The sequence below is a fragment of the Dreissena polymorpha genome, chromosome 5, assembly GCF_020536995.1.
Source record: "Dreissena polymorpha isolate Duluth1 chromosome 5, UMN_Dpol_1.0, whole genome shotgun sequence".
In the NCBI taxonomy this organism is placed as follows: domain Eukaryota; kingdom Metazoa; phylum Mollusca; class Bivalvia; order Myida; family Dreissenidae; genus Dreissena; species Dreissena polymorpha.
Genome location: NC_068359.1, coordinates 20039659 through 20059339, shown reverse-complemented (window position 1 = coordinate 20059339; position 19681 = coordinate 20039659). Strand labels below are relative to the sequence as shown.

Here is a 19681-nt window from a genome sequence, read left to right as displayed (position 1 = left end):
AATGTCCGTCTGCTGAATTTCTAAAATTAGCGTTTTCTTCGATTTTTTTCAAAGAATACTATCAGAATAGCAAACAGTTTGGATCCAGATGAGACGCCACGTTCTGTGGCGTCTCATCTGGATCCAAACTGTTTGCAAAGGCCTTCAAAATTCGGTTCCCGCACTGAAAGAGTTAAATTGTGGAATTGGCTTTAAGTTATACGTAAATGATCTTTATTTGTAAACAAACAAATTTAAGCTGCGACCAATGTGGCAGAATAACGGCCATTTGTCAATTGATCCATTGTATATTGAATACTTCATGAACATTTCTATATTCAACTCCTCGATTCCATTGCATGTATTTATTTTATCATATATGGTTTGCATCAGATATTTTCTAATGTCATTATCATTTGTTTTACAAGAAACACACAACATATTACAAACCACAATTATGCTGAAAACCCATGAAGAAAATATGCCTGGAGTAATTGTACTTATGGCGGCAAGGGTGACAGTGTATGAGAGAAACCGCTGCGAAGAGGGATAAAATGTTGTCTTACTTTTTGAAAGAAAGACAACTCTGTTTCAAATATTATTCAAAGCCTTCGTTTGTCTGCGCCTCGGTTATTTCCCTGTATCGATAACCGATGAAACGATACACTCATTCGCCTTCAGGCTTAAATATTTATGCAGAGATATTGTTTGACAGCTTTAAATTGAGCGACACTGCGGATCGTTACAAAGGATTTGTAAACGGGATAGATTTACATATCTTTGAAGAAAGTGTATAAAATGCTGTGTCTATATTTAGCTTTGGTTTGAAAACAAAATTATTCAACCGGTTATAAGCTAGCCCGTTAAGATGTACTACAATTTCGAGTGCTATGTTAAAGAATGTTGACTTTCGGTTAAATTCCTACAAAAACTTGTGAATTAATGTCGCGATAAATATGATGATGTTTAATTCCACGACCACTTCATAACGGAAAGCGTAGGTAAGTCTGCTTATTTTTATTGTTGGTTAGCTTTTTGAACTATGCTGACGTCGTTTTCCCACCTGAGTACAGAGGTTCACCATTAATTTCAAAATCTCTTCGCAACATATATTTCTTGATATGGTACGTGTTTTTATTATTATTCTTAATAAGGTTCAGAAACTTAACCAAACGAGCTATATAAGAAACCGCTTTAGAATTCTGTTGAGGTCAATAAACATTAACGCTTTGGAGTTCTGATTCAGAAACTCAAACGGTTAAATAGATAGCCACGCTTCACGAAAATGAAAAAAATAGTTCATTTTTAAAGGGGCCTTTTCACGTTTGGGTAAATTGACGAAAATTGAAAAAAGTTGTTTCAGATTCGCAAATTTTCGTTTTAGTTATGATACTTGTGAGGAAACAGTAATACTGAACATCTACCATGCTCTAATATAGCCATTATATGCATCTTTTGACGATTTGAAACCCCGAAAATTATAAAGCGTTGCAACGCGAAACGAATTAATTATTTGGAGAGTTCTGTTGTAGCTATATTTTGTGAAACTACGAGGATTGCTTATATAATGTATAAAATACATCTGGCATTGTATCCGGAAGGATGGCCGAGTGGTCGCAGTGGTAGACTTTTTACTTCAGGACTCCAGGTGTCAATGGTTCGAGCCCTGCTGAAGGTTACATTTTTTCCTTTTTTAATGTTATTATTACATTTATCAATATACAGCATTTTATGACAAACTTCAAAACATGCCAAATCTGTGAAAAGGCTCCTTTAAAAGGCGCGTGTGTGTGGGGGGGGGGGGGGGAGGGGGGCAATCAACGCGACCGTGTTGTAAGTACACTGGACTATCACACAATGGCGACGAATCTCGTCGGCTAAAGGTAATATTTCATGAAAAACGCATATGAACACTTAATTAAACATTAATTGCATAGTATCGACTAAGTTTCCGTGCACTAACCAAACTTGCTTCGCTTTTTTTTCCTTTTTTAGCATTGTACGCCATTGTTAACTGCGCAAAATTCGTACACCGTCAATTCTGTATTTTATTTCCAATATTTTTAACACATTTTGCAAAGCATTATATTTATTTATGTACAAACATGCTTGGAAACACTCTCTGCATATTATGTTACGTTTCATTTACATGTATTTAACATAAAAAGATTATTACATTCTTTTTGCACAAAACTACACTGTCCACCAATTGCTATTTTAGAACACTGTCCACCAAATTGCTATTTTAGAACACTGTCCACCAAATTGCTATTTTAGAACACTGTCCACCACATATTTATCCGTACAGAATTTAGTGGAAAAGTCCAGTATGCGACTCACATATTTCTTGCATTGAGCATTTACAGGGACTGTCCAACAGATTAAAACGTCGTTCGACGCGAATCGATATTTTGCGAAACTTCGAGGATTGCTTGTATAGCTAAAAAATACCTCCGCACTTGACGTGAGCGTGGATGGTCGGGTGATATAGTCAGGAGATATTTTACTACAAGCTTCAATGACTCTAGGGGTCAGTGGTTCGAGCCCTGTGGAGGTTAAAGTTTTTTCTTCTTTTTTTAAATTGTATTCTTATTTTTTAATGGATATTTTTAGTTCAAATGTTTAAATTTATCAATATAAAGCATTTAATGCAGTTAATGACAAGCTCTTATACATGCCAAAATCTGTTGGACGGCTCCTTTAAAAAGTTATCGATACCAGATTTTCGTTTGTAACGAAACAATCACATTTGTGAGATTTAATTTGATGTAAAACTGACTCCTTGTAATTTTAAAGACACTTTCAAGTTTTAAAATGCACTATCGACTGTGTTTAAAACGATAAAAATGATATTTGCTAATTAAGTCTATGATCGTGTCATATTTATTTTATCGTCATGCATGTGAAACATGCACGTTTCTATCAATTTTAAAACCGCAAATAAAATTTGTTGCGCATTGCAATAACACATATTAATGTCTTTGTTATATATATATATAAGTAATTGTAATAAAGATAACACTTAACTCCTTACCAGAAATTCGAAACATTTTATACCCTGAGAAGAAAAATATAACGCGCTTTAACTTGAACACTTAGGTTATTGACATTGTCACGGTATATTATGTAAGTAATACATGCATTTTTCAAATAAGCGACGAAAAGCGTAACAATAGTTGTATTATTTACCTATATCGATTGACAATTATCATTAATGGAGCTGATTTGAACATGACTATGCCGCAACAACAATTGATACGAGAGGCGCATAGCAATTTACTCGTCTATTCGTTTGTCCACCCATCCAAGATTGGCCCCTTTATGACACGTGTCGTACTCATCAACGAAGCTGTCTGCAAAGCTTTGATATATGCATGAATGTTTATGTTTATTATAAATTGACCTTGACAGTGACCTGATGCTGCACTCAGACTATTCCATTGGGTCAACTAATAAATGCGTACAAAGATTTCATCGTGGTCACTAGCGTTTATTATCCCCCGCCATCGGCGGATGGATATTGTTTTGGCGTTGTCCGTCCCTCTGTCCGTCCGTCCGTCTTTCCGTCCGTCCGTTCGGAGCCATATCTTGGAAGTGCTTTGGGGGCTTTCATTGAAACTTGGTATATATATGGATAATAGGATGATGCACGCCAAATAGCATTGTACACCATCTGATAATAACAGAGTAATGGCCCTTTGTATCTTGAAAAAGTGCTTTTTGTGTGTCCAGAGCCATGTCTTGGAAGTGCTTTGGCGGATTCATTGAAACTTGGTATGCGTGTCCAGAAGCATATTGGCGGGGGGATATCAATTTAACGAATTTGCTTGTTGGGCGCAAAATCGTGTGATTAACCCATTCATGCCTAGCGTCCTGAAAAAAGGACATTGCAAACAGCGTAGACCCAGATGAGACGCCGCATAATACGGCGTCTCATCTGGGTCTGCGCTGTTTGCTTAAAGAAATTTCTGTAAGAATTGTTCTAAATATAGAAAAAAAATATACTAGACATCCCTAATTTTGGAAATAAATTGATCCAACTTAGAAGGATGGGAGAGTCCACTGGGCATACTTGGGTTAATTATAGATAAGCCAGTTTGAATATGCTGCATATATGGATCCAGAGTTGTAGATGTGATCTAGATGTGATCTACGTCTCTGATACATCATACCTATTTGTGATCATGCAGATTGCTTTAAACCATATATACAAGAAATGTGTTTTGCTTAAGTCTTTAAAGATACATAAGTGATTCCCCTGTTATATAGATCAATTATGTGCAATGAGAGACATTTTCCTAATCTACATTAAAAACTCTCAGTTGTAATGTAAAATTTAATTTTGCGACAATGATCGTACATTCAATCTATAATGCACATTTAAAGGGGCCTTTTCACAGATTTTGGTATGAATTGAAGTTTGTCATTAAATGCTTTATATTGATAAAATTAAACATTGAATCTAAAATTATACAAAAAATAATAATAAAAGAATACAAAAGTACCTCAATTGGGCTCGAACCACTGAGTCCTGGAGTAAAAGTCTACTGCTTAGACCACTCGGTCATCCGTCCTCATATTATGTATTTTTTAATTTATATAAGCAATCCTCATAGTTTCACAAAATATAGCTACAACAGCAGAACTTTCCAAATTATTCAATCGTTTCGCGTTTCAAAGTTTTTATAATTTTCAGGTTTTCAAATCTTCAAAAGATGTATATAATGGCTATTTAAGAGCATGGTAAATGTTTAGTATTACTGTTTCCTCACAAATATCATAACCAAAGACCTATACAATACAATACATGTATTCTATAGGTCTTTGTCATAACTAAAACGAAAATTTGCGAATCTGAAACAACTTTTTTAATTTTTTGTCGATTTACCAAAACGTGAAAAGGCCATTTTAAGTTTAGAATCGCCACCAAAAATTGTATCGGCCTGGTTAACGGGAATAAACAACTATTACAACAATTACACGCTCATGTTCGGGATTTGCGCATTCTATAAATGTATTTATTCAACATTTGATGGTTTAAATTACGGCGTTTGCCAATAGTCTTTCCTATCCAGTTTATATTATGATCGTACAAAATCCGCGATCGATGTCCGCCTTTATTGGTGACTGGCTCATTAGAGTGCGAATGTCTGTTGCGCATGCGCTATATGATCAATAATTCTGTTCCTTCATTGCAGACGACATCGGGGACAATTATGTAGAATATTTGTTCTGCTAGCAGGCGACACGCTTGGATTTAGCATAATGCCATGGAATATATAAAATAATGCGGATATTTCGCTGAGATATCAATCTGTATGTATACACGTTGAAGTTGTTATTGCTGTGTTTTATGTTGCTGGTGGAGATAATGAAGTTGTATTAAAAATTCAGCGACAACAAATAATGCACCATATTTGTTAAAATCTTGATCAAAAATGTGCACCATATGGTGACCTGCAACAGGCTTTCGCAATGTCGGTGATCGCGTACTCATATTGGTTGTTTAGTGCAACGACGTTATGTTTAATGAATGTTACATTTTACGAGCATCTGTTACAAGCAATGGCATAATCTCGTGCAATAAACATGCATAATCATATAGAACCTAAATACAGCATCATACAAAAGCAAACGTAAACTGTACGAAACGAAGGAACATGTGTTATCAGTCACAAGACAACTTACAAAGAAAAATGCAGAATTGCCCCCCTCCCGCCATAAATCGACGTGCAATTCATAAGCGAACAAAATACAAACCATATTTGGGATAATAAGGCATTTGTGATAATCTTTAAAAAAAAGAAAAGCAAAAACCAGAGATGTGTTTGTCAGAAACACAATGCCCCATACCGCGCCGCTTTGATACATGTTTTTTTTACATTTGACCTTGAAGGATGACCTTGACCTTGACTTTTCACCACTCAAATTGTGCAGCTCCATGGGATACACATGCATGCCAAATATCAAGTTGCTATGTGAAGGGACATAGAAGTTATGCGAATTTTTTGAAACCTAAACGCGAAACCTAAACGCAGGTGTGACGGAAGGACGGACAGACGAACGGACGGACGTATGGTCCGATCACTATATGCCTTCATTCGGGGCATAAAAAGAAAGAGAGAATAGGCATTGTTTCGAGTTTTACCATTTAATCAGTCCTAACATAAAAAACAAACACAGTTCTAAATTGTTTTAACTAAAAACTGGATCTCGAAGCGCTATAAAGATCGGGTACACGAATTTATAGAAGATCAATCACAATAGGTTTCATAATAATGACGCATGATGCGGCGTCACATCTGGGTCTGCGCTATTTGCCTACAGGAATTTCTGTAAAAAATATTCTAAATATAGAAATAAATATACTAGACATCCCTAATTTTGGAAATAAATTGATCCAATTTAGAAGGATGGGAGAGTCCACTAGGCATAAATGGGTTAAAACGTGTGCTAATTAAGCACGCATTGCAATATGTTCAGTGGACATTCACTCTTCCGAGAATGCACCATCTTGCTATCACCTTTCACCTTGTCGTGACACGCCTATCTGTGAATAAAAGATTCGTGTCAGAAGATCCTGTCGCTCCATTGATTTTGTTCTCCGAGAAGACAATTAAACAGTACGACAAGACACTTGTTCGCTATCAGAAAAGATTGATTGGCGAAGCATGCAGAATATTTTCCAATGATACGTACGGGATATTGATTTTGTTGTTTATTTTACGGTAGTGATTCTTGGATAAATATCGTCAGAGATTTCAGACCGTGTACTTGATACAAGGTGAACGTTCAAGCGAGACAACGGCACATTTAATCATTATTTTCTAGTTATTTAAATGCAACGCCATTGTTTTCAGCAATGGCAGCAAAGGTCAAGGGCACACTGGCCTCCTTCTGGGACACAATATGCCGGAAAAAGACGATCACCGACGACTTTCACGACACCCCTTTGAAGAAATGCCTCAGCACTTTCGATATGACCCTCCTTGGCGTGGGACAAATGGTCGGAGCAGGCATTTATGTTCTAACAGGTAAGTTTTTGACGTTTCTCTCTTGTTTGTTGTGCGCTGATTCGGCGATGTGTATGACACTACGTTACGGGTTAAACTGGGGAAGCTGTATCGTGAATGGGCAATGGAAATGACGACAATGTCGACCTCGAAAGCATCTAACAGATTTTGTTCCTTTGTATTTTGAAGTCAGATTATGAGGTCATTTCGTACCAGTGGAAAAATAATGTAACCGTTTGGACGATTTTTTTATATTTTAGTTTCTTTTACAACTGTTAATTGTTTACAAAAACATACACTTTTGGTGTCATCTTGTTTTATTGGGGTCACATGTCCGGTGTAGTGACGAACAGCCAATCCCACATCCGCCGGCACTGGCAATTGTATTTGGGTAGTTTAGCTGATAAGCGCGTTATCATCCACCACGCTAATTGGGCTGGCTCTAAAAGAGAAACAACACAGAAATCAAAATTTAACATGTAAACGGTGAAGAAGGTGTTGAAACACAACATTTTCAGAGTCGTACACAAGTAAAGGTTTTGATCATGTAACGGTAGACGAACCTGACGTAGAGACCACAGGTAAAGTTTATATATTATCAAAATCACTTTCGCTTTTATCCTCCAGGTACTGTGGTTAGGGATCTAGCAGGCCCGGCCGCCATATTGTCCTACATGTTTGCGGGCATCGCTTCCATCCTCTCCGCGCTCTGTTACGCCGAGTTTGGCGCACGGGTACCAAAGGCTGGCTCCGCGTACTCGTATACATACATAGCCATCGGCGAGGTTTGGGCGTTCGTGATTGGCTGGAACATAGTCCTCGAGCACCTCTTAGGCTCCGCCTCTGTGGCTCGAGCGTGGAGTGGAGCAATAGACTCGCTGTTCAGCGGAGGAATACGGAAATACACGCTGGAACACGTGGGCTATCTTGCGCATGGCTCGCAGTGGATTTCGGAATACCCGGATTTTCTCGCCATGGCCATCACGATCCTGATATTTTTAGTGATCACAACAGGAGCGAAATTCACGGTGCATTTAAATACCGTGTTCACCATATTTAATTGCGTAGTGATCCTTTTCCTCGTCTGCGCTGGCTTCGCGTTTGCAGACGGAAGAAATTGGTCGGAACATGGCGGATTCTTTCCGTACGGATTCGGCGGGTCTCTGGCCGGGGCCGCCACGTGTTTCTATGCTTACATCGGCTTCGAGGGCATAGCAGTGTCCGGTGAAGAAGCAAAGAATCCAGAAAAATCCATACCCATAGCAACCATTACCTCCTTGGCGATTGTGTCATTAATTTACATCCTGGCAACCACGGCCCTAACGCTCATCGTGCCGTACACTCAAGTCGATCCTTCCGCTGCATTCCCGATGGCTTTTGCAACGCGCGGTATAACGTGGGCGAAATACATTGTCGGAATCGGCACCTTATTCGGGATAACTACTTCTTTACTCGGATGCGCATATTCGCTGCCGCGCGCCGTGTATGCAATGGCCCAAGACGGACTTCTTTTTAGATGTTTGGCTTACGTGTACCCAAGATTTCAAACCCCCGTGTTGGCCATAGCTGTGTTTGGAACCATCGCCGCAATAATGGCGTTGTTGTTTGAAATCACAACATTAGTCGAATTCATGTCCATCGGGACACTGACCGCATACACGATTGTTTCCGCGAGCGTGATAATATTGCGATATCTTCCGGTCTACAAATGTCAGTTCCAACTGAAACCGGAAGATGACGTCATAAGCACTGCTGCGGAATCTACCTCCATGACTGAAGAGTCATCCATAATCAAAAAGTCAAAAAGTCACGACGATTTCGGTCATCTGAAGCAAAAGCTGCGCGCTTTTCCGATTCTCAACAAATTCGAGCCCGGAAACGCCGTCATGTTGGCGACCTTTCTCCTGATCGTCAGCATCATATGCCTGAACGCGACGCTTATATTCGCGTTTGAGTACTGGAGCACCGGAAGTTGGTGGGCGATTCTCCTGATCATTATCTTCGTCGCCATGGTCGTCACGTGCTATCTCGTCATGGTCGCGCACGAAAAGAATGACGCGTTCATGACATTTCAGGTAAGGATACTTGTTTATTGAAAGCAGTTATCAATGAGTATATTTATATATAAAAAAATCGTTAGTTATGACCATCTTAGCGTAAACAATTATAAAAAAACGCATTAAAATATGTTTATCAAATTATTAAATAATGTTTTCTTAAACTTTTTATATAACTTTTGCCTTTTTTCCGTTTTTTTCTAAGGGTCAGTTAACATAATAACGTTATTAAATGCATTTATTTCATAACAATTTTGTGTGGGAAAGAAACGTGGCCTGATTGTAAAACTATAATACCGTATAAGCTGTCAAAATTTCCCCCAAAAGCAATTATGATTTTAAAATGAATTGCATAATAATATATAAAACTTCGGATTAAAACCCAATGTTTAAGCCTTTGGAAATCTAAGCCTTATTAACATAAAGGCGTTTGATAGGGATAAACAGTTAGACGATGGTGAGGATGCTACCAGTGTACAATCGAACCCGGGATACCTCGGTCGTTAGGAAGACGCCATATACAAATACACAGTTGCGACCCTAAATCAATATCTGGAAAGCGGATAAGCATCCACAACACATTTTTAATTTATATTCGCACACAAGGCGCTACATCAATATTTATAGCTTAGATTAAAATCATTCTGTAAAATCATTGATTTTCCTTTTTCCCTTTTTTTTCGAAATCAGAACTCCACGACTTAAGGTTTACACGAACAAGTCACATTTTGAAAAACTACGAAATTTAATTCCGACGACTACAAATAATTTAACAGTATATGCAGCATTTTCCGCAAAATGACACTTTCCGTTTTCGTAAAATGAGAGAAATTTGACTAGAGCTGATTTTATCATATATTAACATCATAGGTCCTAGTTTTCCGAAACAGAAAATGTGAATCACAAGCATGCTATTTGCATGGGAAGTCTCGTTAATGTTGTCAATACAATGTCTACATGTCGTTTTTTTATTAATCCGAGACAGAAACAATAATGGGTGAAAACATTGGAACAGCGAAGTCAGAAATCAATCATATATACGTATAAACAAAATACCCTTTTTTTCTCCAAAAACGGGGTTATTAGTAGACAGTTACTCATCACATGTTATAAATTTGGTAAACTGTACGTCTAACGACGATTTGGAGAAGAACGTTTTATCACAAGCTAAGGAATAGTGAAATTTGCCATATAAATATATAAAAAAAAGCCAGTGTTAATAAACAAATCGACTTGGCTGACAGTTTATACATTTTAAATGGTGTCCATAGAAGTAAGATAAAACTTATCGTTGAACGAAGGTTACGCCTCACAATAGATTTTATTCGGAACTCGCGCGCTGTGGGTTTTTCCGATTTCTGAGAGCGCGCGGGAGGTACAAACATTGTCATTGATACAGTGATGACCATTTACGTCAATCCGATTTGCTTTCCATTCAGTAGTGGATAATAAGTATTTAATCGACAGTAGTGTTTCTTTTAAGAAATGTCAAAAGTCTTTTGTTGTTATTACTATTACTATTATTATTAATAATTACACAAATTTAACACTGCTATACATGTATATCAGACGTTTAATACAGGATTAAAGTCTAAATACACCGTTCAGATGTACAGCCTCCTATAAGAATGGGTCCAGAAGCTAACATCCTTAAAAGACATGAAAACTTACTTTGTCAGCTGTATAGTAATGGAGGAACCTATACAAACGGCTTGACATAATCATGCAATATTTCTTCCGATAAATATTATTACCGGTAATGTTCTTGTTTTTTTCGGCATGCTTTATAGATATAGCAAATAAAAGTTATGTATGATAAAGCTCGTTAGTGATGTTCCTTCTAATTTCTTAAGGTCTTAGTCTTAAGCGAATAATTTACTTTACTTGTCAGATTAGATTAAAGAAAAGCATCACAATAGAGCTATATAAATAGACATATAAATATCCAACTGATATGGAACGATATATTAGTTCTAGTACTACGAATGGACTGAGGATAGAAATGTTTTGTTTGGTACTTATCTATATGATTTTAAATATATTTGAATAGTATAATAAATACAAATGTATACATATATATATTAAATCATGGTATTTTTTATCAACTATAACGAACGTTTGAGCAGAAAAAGTGGTGTTTACTATTCAGAGATAAGAGATATTATTGATCCACTCTCTTTAAATATATGCTAGTCAGCTTTTGGTTGTTCCTACCGCGCGTGCTCAAATATCGGAAAAACCCAGACTGGAGAGTTCCGAATGACAACTATTTACGAAGTATTAAACTATCATGTTTAATAATATTTCGTATTTTTACAATTTTCACTGTTAAGGTGACTTTGAACGACGTTCATTCGCACAATTCAATTCAATACAGAAAAAATATGAGTAAACTTTTTTCTAAAGACACATAAAATACACGGATTTACGTTTAACTTAAATTCGTTAAGTGTGTTTAGACGGTAAATCTATATTAACATGTATACTGTTCAGAAATTTAATCATTTATAAAATGCTTCCTTTCGGCTACAAATATTTTGTATGTTTTATGGTCTATGTATCGCATGGTATTCATATCCAATCAGATTAGATTCATTTCTTGATTTTCTCGATTTGAAACGAATTGCGCATGCTTCCCTAACTATATCCCAAAATGATACAAATTACTTTTTTTCTGATTTATTGTGTGTGTTTGTGGTAGTGTTCGATCATCTTTATGAGTTTGTTTCTGACTTGTTGTACACATAAGGAACATTTTTATCCAACAACACTCCTTTCTTGGGTTGTGATTGGAGCGGTCGGTTTTGATAACCCATTTATGCTTAGTGGACTCTCCCATCCTTCTAAATTGGATAAATTTATTTCCAAAATGAGGGATGTCTAGTATATTTATTTCTTGATTTAGAATATTTCTTACATAAATTCCTTTAAGCAAACAGCGCAGACCCTGATGAGACGCCGCATCATGCGTCTACGCTGTTTGCCAACACAAATCTATTCAGACCCTTCTCAAACCTCGAAGTTGTTATTTTTATGGTTTCCATATACGTCGACAAGGAGAACAATCGATATTTTACGACATTTCAAAGAAAGCAATGTTGCAGTTTATCAATTCTTTTCTTCACACGAAATCGGAAATTGCTATAAGACATTTGTGGAACAAAATGTCGTGAACGTCGGGTCAGCACGCGAGAATATCGCTAGTCATAATTAGAATTTTGCAGTGTCAATAATGTGCTTCACAACTACTGAATATCAAATAGTAGCAAATTATAGCTGGTCATTAGAAACGGTAAAAAAATGATTGTTTGTGTATATGTTTTTGAAGCGTGTTAATCAAAGTTTGGTTTTAAAGGCCGTATCGTCTCATTACCAACCGCAGAAATTGACCCGTATGAAATGATTAGTCTGGTTACTAGTATTTTATTGACCCGTATGAAATGATTAGTCTGGTTACTAGTATTTTATTTAGAAAGTTTCGTTTAAGTTATGAAATCAACGGCCAATATTTCATCGATAGTGACTACGGCAAATTGCTGTTTTTCAAAGAGGTAAATTGAAAGAGGAAAATGAATTATAATTGTTTATATATTAAATTGAATCTTGAAGTTGCATCCATATTTGACATATTTTCTTGATCAATTGACCTTGCATATCCATCATAAGCATTTCGCTCTGGTCAATCAGTTTACCACTGCCATCAGAGATAAAACATTCCTTATCAATCTCTGCTCATACTTTTTACTGATTCCGAGCAAAGCTAGAATAATCAAAGCCCGTCCCAATAACACACCACGTGATGATGGTTCCTTCAAATGTTATTGATATGGATCAATATTATAAATCGTTTATTTAGATTCTCTTCAGGCCCGTATCCAGAGTTTTGAAAAAGGGGGTGGGGGTGCAGATTTTCCCATCAACGATTGTTATTGAGCAACGAAGTGGCAAAGCGGTAGGTGGGGGAGGGGTTGTCCCCTGCCTGCACTCGGGGGTTTGGAGGTCCTCCCCCTAGAAAATTTGAAAATGAAAAGTAAAATCCTTCATAGAGTGGATTTTTATCTGAATTCAGAGACTGAAAGTTATAGAGCATTTAAAAAAAATGAAAATTCACATTCATTGACTCTACTCAGTGACTAATCGACATAAATATGATATAACATACATGTTTTTCCCACTGCCGTTTTTCAATAACCACCTTCATTGATCAGTCACGGAAATACATTATTTTATACCCGAAGCTAGTATGCGCGCACACACGTTGTTTACATATGCAACAACACATTGATAGAATATAAAATCAGCAATAAGAACGGTATAAAATATCATTATTTATTGGAATCTTGATAACGTTGGTGTATTTTACCATTCCAAAATTCTACCATTCCTAAATCAAGCAAATTAAAAGGACAAATTTGACTTTTTTTCAAAACAACTGTTTCTCTGTTACTATGGATAGTACCCGAGGCCCAGCATTGCTCTAAACGTGCTAATAGTGTTTTGTACAACAAACACTGATTAACAAAACTAGATCTTCTCTAATCCGCATCAATACTAAACAGAAATAAATATTTTATACCTGGTTACTTGTATTTTTTGAAATTATTTTTAACAAATTAGTTATCATTTTCCACACGAATTTCAGAATACAACAATTAAGGCTCCATAAAGACCTTTTAACCATAAACTACTGGTCCTATCGTCTCAACGCCCTTATAAATGTTTTACAGGACGTTGAAGAAACAATATGGACTTATTTGCCCGTATTTTCACGATTCGTCACAGTTAGTGAACATTTAATGTTAACGTCCACCTACATTTTAAATTCATTATAACAACTGTTTCAGAGTATGGCATATTTCCTAGTGTCAAGTTTGACATAATTAAAACATTGTGGCCAGTTCTGTATGTGGAGCAGAACAGATGCCATAAGGTGTTGGTAAACTACAAAAAAGCTACATTGCTTTGTAGAAATTATTTGTTTTCTTGTCATAATGATACAACAAACAAAACATCCTGTCTTGAGCATAGCTGATATTTTTTGTCTGAAAACCCTTAAGGTGATCCGAAAATGGTTGTACGGGGATATAACAAAAAGACAACGCAGTCTGTTGAAAATGCTGTGTACAATCGTTAATTGTTATAAATCGTGGTAAAATGCAAAATTATTAACCAGTGACTCATTAGTCTTCGGCAATAATCGACGGGTGTCTTTTGATTTCCGTCATTTTCGGAAGCTGGCTTAACATTCCGTTAATAATAATCTAAAATGTTCTCTCTTTCCTGTCGGTAGCATATTGAATTCAACATTATTGTAACGCTTAAATACGAAGACTCACTGGATTCCGGGAAAAGATAAATACTAGTGTTTGCGTCGAATAAAGTTAGGTGCATCTTATAGTTCAAATATTTTTTTACTCGTCAAAAAACATTGGTTGCGAACGCATCCAACGCACCCCCCTGACTACGGGTGTGCTCTTTGCCATTATTTGACGATAAAACAGATATCAAATGACAATTCAAGAATAACTGATTTCATAAAAGTACAATACATGCATGTTTGTTGCCATCGTTTGTAGTATTTTACCAGAAATTGAAGTATATTTCCAGATATTGAAACAGTATTTTACCTGATATTAGAAGCATCATTTTACCAGATTGTTTAAACATTTTTACAGAGTTTTGAAGTATTTGACCAGATTTTTGAAGTATTTTACCAGATGTTGAAGTATATTACCAGATATTGAAGTATTTTAGGAGATGTTGAACTATTTTACCTGATATTGACGTGTTTTACTGGTAAGTGCATTGTCAACGTTATTCAGCAAGGGGATGTAACACTGCCATTAATTTTCTTTATGATCGAGAAATAGTTCGTAACCATTAAACTGTTAATATGAAGTATTTTCAAAATGATAATAAATCAACATTAAAAAAAATAAAGAAATTAAGTCCGTCCTCAGCATGTACTTTGATATTATGACGAATGAAGAATTTTTGAGAGTGTGTTAAGAAAAAAACCGTAATGATGGCTGATCAGCTTCTCCTGAGAATTTTATATCATGGGAAGATGTTGGAGGATAATATCTTGCTTGGGATATATTATCTTTTCTATATGGCGACTTTTTTTCCTAGCGTTCTAGAAACATTAGTAATGTTCGTGTCTTCCCATTTCTAATGTTACCTTGCTATGAATGGTAAGCGATTTTCGTTCATTTTTAACAAACCTAAATAACAGAAATATATTTATGTGAATACGTTTCGGTTGCGTTTCGCTGATTTCACTTAATTATACAAGATTCACGTGGCAACTATAGCAAATATAGCACCAACAAGACTATGCTTTTTGGAAATAGTCGGATGTGGAAATGAACTTTAAATACATTTTTGACATATCTCTGTTTTGTTGGCGATATCATCGAACGATACAACGTACCTAAATTTTATTTTTGATTTTCCGATGTAATTTTTTATTGTAAATTGTTCATCTGGGGATCAAGTAGCCTGGTATTTTGTTTTAGATTCCGTTGGTTCCCCTCATTCCTGCGTTGAGCATTGCGTGCAATACTGCGCTGATGATGAAGCTGGGCCCATTGACATGGATACGACTGGTCATCTGGATGGCTGTGGGTCAGTACTATCCTGGAAACACGTGGCCCATAAAAGTGAATACCATTGCATGCGCATAAAGTGTCATCCCAGATTAGCCTGTGCAGTTCGCACATGCTTATCAGGGCCGACATTTTTCGCTTAAACTGGCTATTCTGAAAGAAGAGATTATCTTTAAACGAACAAAAGCATAAACACGGAAAGTGTCGTCCTTGATTAACCTGTGCCAATCTGGGAAGACACTCTTCGCACATGTATTAAGCTCAGTCTTCCCAGAACGCGGTTCAATTTATCTAGGCACCAACATAGAGCACATAGGGACGCTCTCGAGTCCGTGTCCTTAGCAATACATATACTTTATGTTTTTTGGGGTGATCGTAAGACCAGTACTAAGCTGGTGATCGAACTTGGGATCTCTCGATTTCTAGGCAAAATATTCATACGCTACAATAAGTAGGTTGTTAATGCTTCTAGTCCAAGGTGCGTCATTTCTGAGTGTAATTTAGGATCGTGCTTCGAGCTTTGGTATTTACTCACACTAAACTGTTATTGAAATGACCAGTTGAACAGTTAAAAGGTTTCACAAATTATTTATTAATATAATTGTTCAATAAATAAATAACATTTATCAGAAACAAAATGTATTCGTTGTATGGTGCATTATGTCGTATTACGTTGAAGGGCTTTATTTTTACTTTGATTAGCACATGCGAATTTATGACACAAGGTGTGTGTAGGGTGGGGATGGGGACAACTTTTTTTCCTCAACTCATAATCGGTCCAAATCGACTCAAAACTAAATACAACAAACAATTCACACAAACCCACACATCATTTTCATATATTGACGTTATTGTCTCTTTCACGATTCATGCGGTCTCGTCTGCAGGCTTCGTTCTGTACTTCTGCTACGGCATGCGACACAGCGTAGAGGGCAGGACCGGCACGAGTTACGGGCCCATGGTGACGTATGGCGGCGAGGCCGACCTGTCCCGTGGTACTCTCGAACACCTTGAGGAGGAGGTGGTACAACAACAACCCGTCAACAAGGACCCACCCCCTACCTACGGAAACTTATAATAGTGAGCTTGCATAGTGAAACGATACTTAAAAAATAATATATATATATATATATATATTAGCTATGGAAATTAAACCTGGGCTCATGTACATTTGTTACTTCACACACTTGCGCAGTAAACAAAAGTTACTTGTTCAAGGGATTCGTTTGATATGATGACATTTGAAAAAGGGTCCTGAATTAAAAAAATAATGCATACCTTATCATGACAAGCAAAAGCCAACTGATTGCAAATATAGTTTTGTTCAACAATAATCTTTAATCCATATATTTATTAACGTCTCTCATGCTTGTCTCCGATATTTTTTACAACATGCGTGCCATTATCATTGGAAGGCCCTAACAAACACTGTTTGTATTCACGTTTATGTCACGGATACGCATATCTTAGCTTTGTTATGTACTTAAACGAGTATTTATGTTCAACAAGATGTACCCCCTTCAGTATGAACATTGTAGAAATTGATATGAGACCAGGCAGAAAATAGCAGAAGCCGCTTTCGTCGGCTCAAGGATGGAAGACAAACATTGTACTTCAATATTACAATAAATGTGAACCCAGAATACGCGTGTAATAAAATGCGCAGCGCTCTGGTAAAAGAGGATTTAATGCATGTGCGTAAAGTTTCATCACAGAGTAGTCTGTGCAGTCTGCACAGGCTAATCAGGGCCGACACTTTCCGCTTTTATGATATTTTCTGTTTAAAGAAAGTCTCTTCTTAGCAAAATTCTAATTAAGGCGGAAAGTGTCGTTCCTGATTAGCCTGTGCGGACTGCACAGGCTAATCTGGATGACACTTTACGCAAATGCATTAAACCCCTTTTTCACAGAGCACGGCTCAAATGGTTATGTATGTCATGTGCAATAATGAGATTCCTTTGGACTCGTCAACAACTCATTTTTTTCCGTCGAGCATCCACATTTGGCTCGCCTATCGTTTGGCTGACCCGCATACTCGCCAAATATGTAATACTATTGCAAAGCGTATATACCGCTATAAAAATATATAGTTGTCATATTTTTCTCTTTGTCTTCTTGTCTTAGCCAATTTTGTTTTATGTGAAACAGCAAACAAATAGCAGTTCTAGAAAACACTTTTGTCATAAGTTAAAATTTTTCTGTTCAAAAATGTGTTACTCGTTCAATGCTTTGGTAAATGTCGGACACTATTGAAAGTGTATCAAGCATGCATTTTATTTTGTATACATGTTTCAGTTTACTGATATTTTTTATTTTGGCAAAGTTAACTGCATATTGTTCTTTTCTAATTGTTACGTTCAAATAATGTTGTTTTGTTAATATATAACTATCTTTGCGTATTGTATCCTATCTAATATTATGTTACACAATGTTAAGTCACCCAAAATGCATATGTAATTATATTTATCGTTTCGTGATATATTTAAGATTTAAATGCTTTATTTGTTATTTGTTGTTAAACCCTTAGTGAGAGCAATTAAACAAATTAACTGATGTGTAAATTTTTAACTACATTTCATGTCTGTTGCTAAAGCTTATGTTGATGTCGATGACGATAATGATGTGTCGCGTTCTAAGAAAACTGGTCTTAATGTATTTGCGTAAAGTGTCGTCCCAGATTAGCCTGTGCAGTCCGCACAGGCTAATCAGGGACGACACTTTCCGCTTTTATGGTATTTTTATTTTTAAGGAAGTCCCTCCTTACCGAAAATCAAGTTTAGGCGGAAAGTGTCGTTCCTGATTAGCCTGTGCGGTGTCCGAGTTCTTTGTAGTATACTTTAGATATTCGTGATGGTTTTGAGAAGTTCCTTTTCCGACAATGACTAGTCAAGCGCTACTGATAATAATGACGATAATGATGTCGAATGTAATCAAGAAGAAGATTCCGATGATCATGGTGTTGTTTATGTCGCAGTTGTCGTCTTACTTGTCTTGTTATACAAATGATCTGCCTGTTAACTATTAGCCGATCCAAACATAGTCGTCGACAACAGTCACTTTGGTCATTTCCCTTGACTGACCGCTGTTCGCAGTTTTGACTGTACGTATATATTGTTTGTCACTCGAAGTTAGTTAGCTCCATATGTACCAGACGCTGCATAATATGAGGATGCAATGTGTGTCTCAGCAACCCAACTGTATTAACGAATTCTATTTCCAGATATTTAGTTGTTTAAGGATTTTCGATTTTGTTGTGGTCTTTAGTTGTGGGGATGGGGGGGGGGGAACCGTTGTACCCAGAGGAAACTCAAACTGTCAAAAAACCCAACGCACCTGCTTTCGGGGCAAGGGGCTTGAGCCCATGTCGCCAAGGTGAGAAGCGCGTGTGCAGCCAAACTAATCTAATCAATCTTAACCATGATAGAACCACTGCTGTGTATGTGTCCACAAGGCAGTAAGATATCTTCTTGCAATCCAAAACCAACACACTACGATCTCTTATTGGACATAATGAGAAGCGAATTTTGATATTAATAGGCTAAATGTGGACTACCTATATGGACTATTATTTTAATATCAAATATTCGATTCCGTGCATAAATACACGATAAGTGTTGGGTTGTTACAAATCCATCGAAACGTTAACCTCCCATATTAGTTAGCACGGACCACTGACGTTAGAATTATATTAAATCCTAGATTGGCCACATTATCAAAAAGTTCAATATTAACTTGTTTTTTAATTTGTGCTTTTCCAAGAATTGCCGCTTCTCTGCTGTTTTCGTTTCAATTAAGTAAATTGAATAATAACAAAGGCAACCAAAACAATAAGGCGTACTAGGGGAGATTATACACAGTTTTTAAATTATGTCGTCTGTGTTTAGCTCCCTTGCATATAATGGATATTTTAGAGATTAGTATATGTTCTTTTCACTGTTTCTCCTCGCAAATAAAATAACAAACATAACGAAAATTTGCAAGTATGAAACACTTTTTTTTCAATTTCGTTTATTTATCAAACTGT

General features: G+C 36.6%; 1 protein-coding gene across 2 annotated transcripts; it reads left to right on the top strand.

The window, feature by feature from the left end:
* The first annotated feature begins 716 nt into the window (after positions 1-716).
* On the top strand, positions 717-16778 carry LOC127832211 (cationic amino acid transporter 4-like). 2 transcript variants are annotated; one of them, XM_052357514.1, is made up of 5 exons: positions 717-980; positions 6840-7013; positions 7620-9067; positions 15568-15676; positions 16545-16778. In XM_052357514.1, the coding sequence occupies exons 2-5, from the start codon at positions 6842-6844 to the stop codon at positions 16733-16735; spliced, it is 1920 nt and encodes a 639-aa protein (XP_052213474.1). In that variant the 5' UTR covers positions 717-980; positions 6840-6841; the 3' UTR covers positions 16736-16778. The 2 variants fall into 2 exon arrangements, with proteins under 2 accessions (XP_052213474.1, XP_052213475.1); XM_052357515.1 differs by lacking the exon at positions 717-980 and adding an exon at positions 5188-5295.
* Positions 16779-19681: the final 2903 nt, after the last annotated feature.

Excerpts from the sequence above, each read along its gene's own strand:
- LOC127832211 (XM_052357514.1), top strand. The coding sequence starts at position 6,842 with ATGGCAGCAAAGGTCAAGGGCACACTGGCCTCCTTCTGGGACACAATA. Across the intron at positions 7,014-7,619 it reads AGGCATTTATGTTCTAACAG|GTACTGTGGTTAGGGATCTA; the intron begins GTAAGTTTTTGA and ends TTTATCCTCCAG. Across the intron at positions 9,068-15,567 it reads ACGCGTTCATGACATTTCAG|ATTCCGTTGGTTCCCCTCAT; the intron begins GTAAGGATACTT and ends ATTTTGTTTTAG.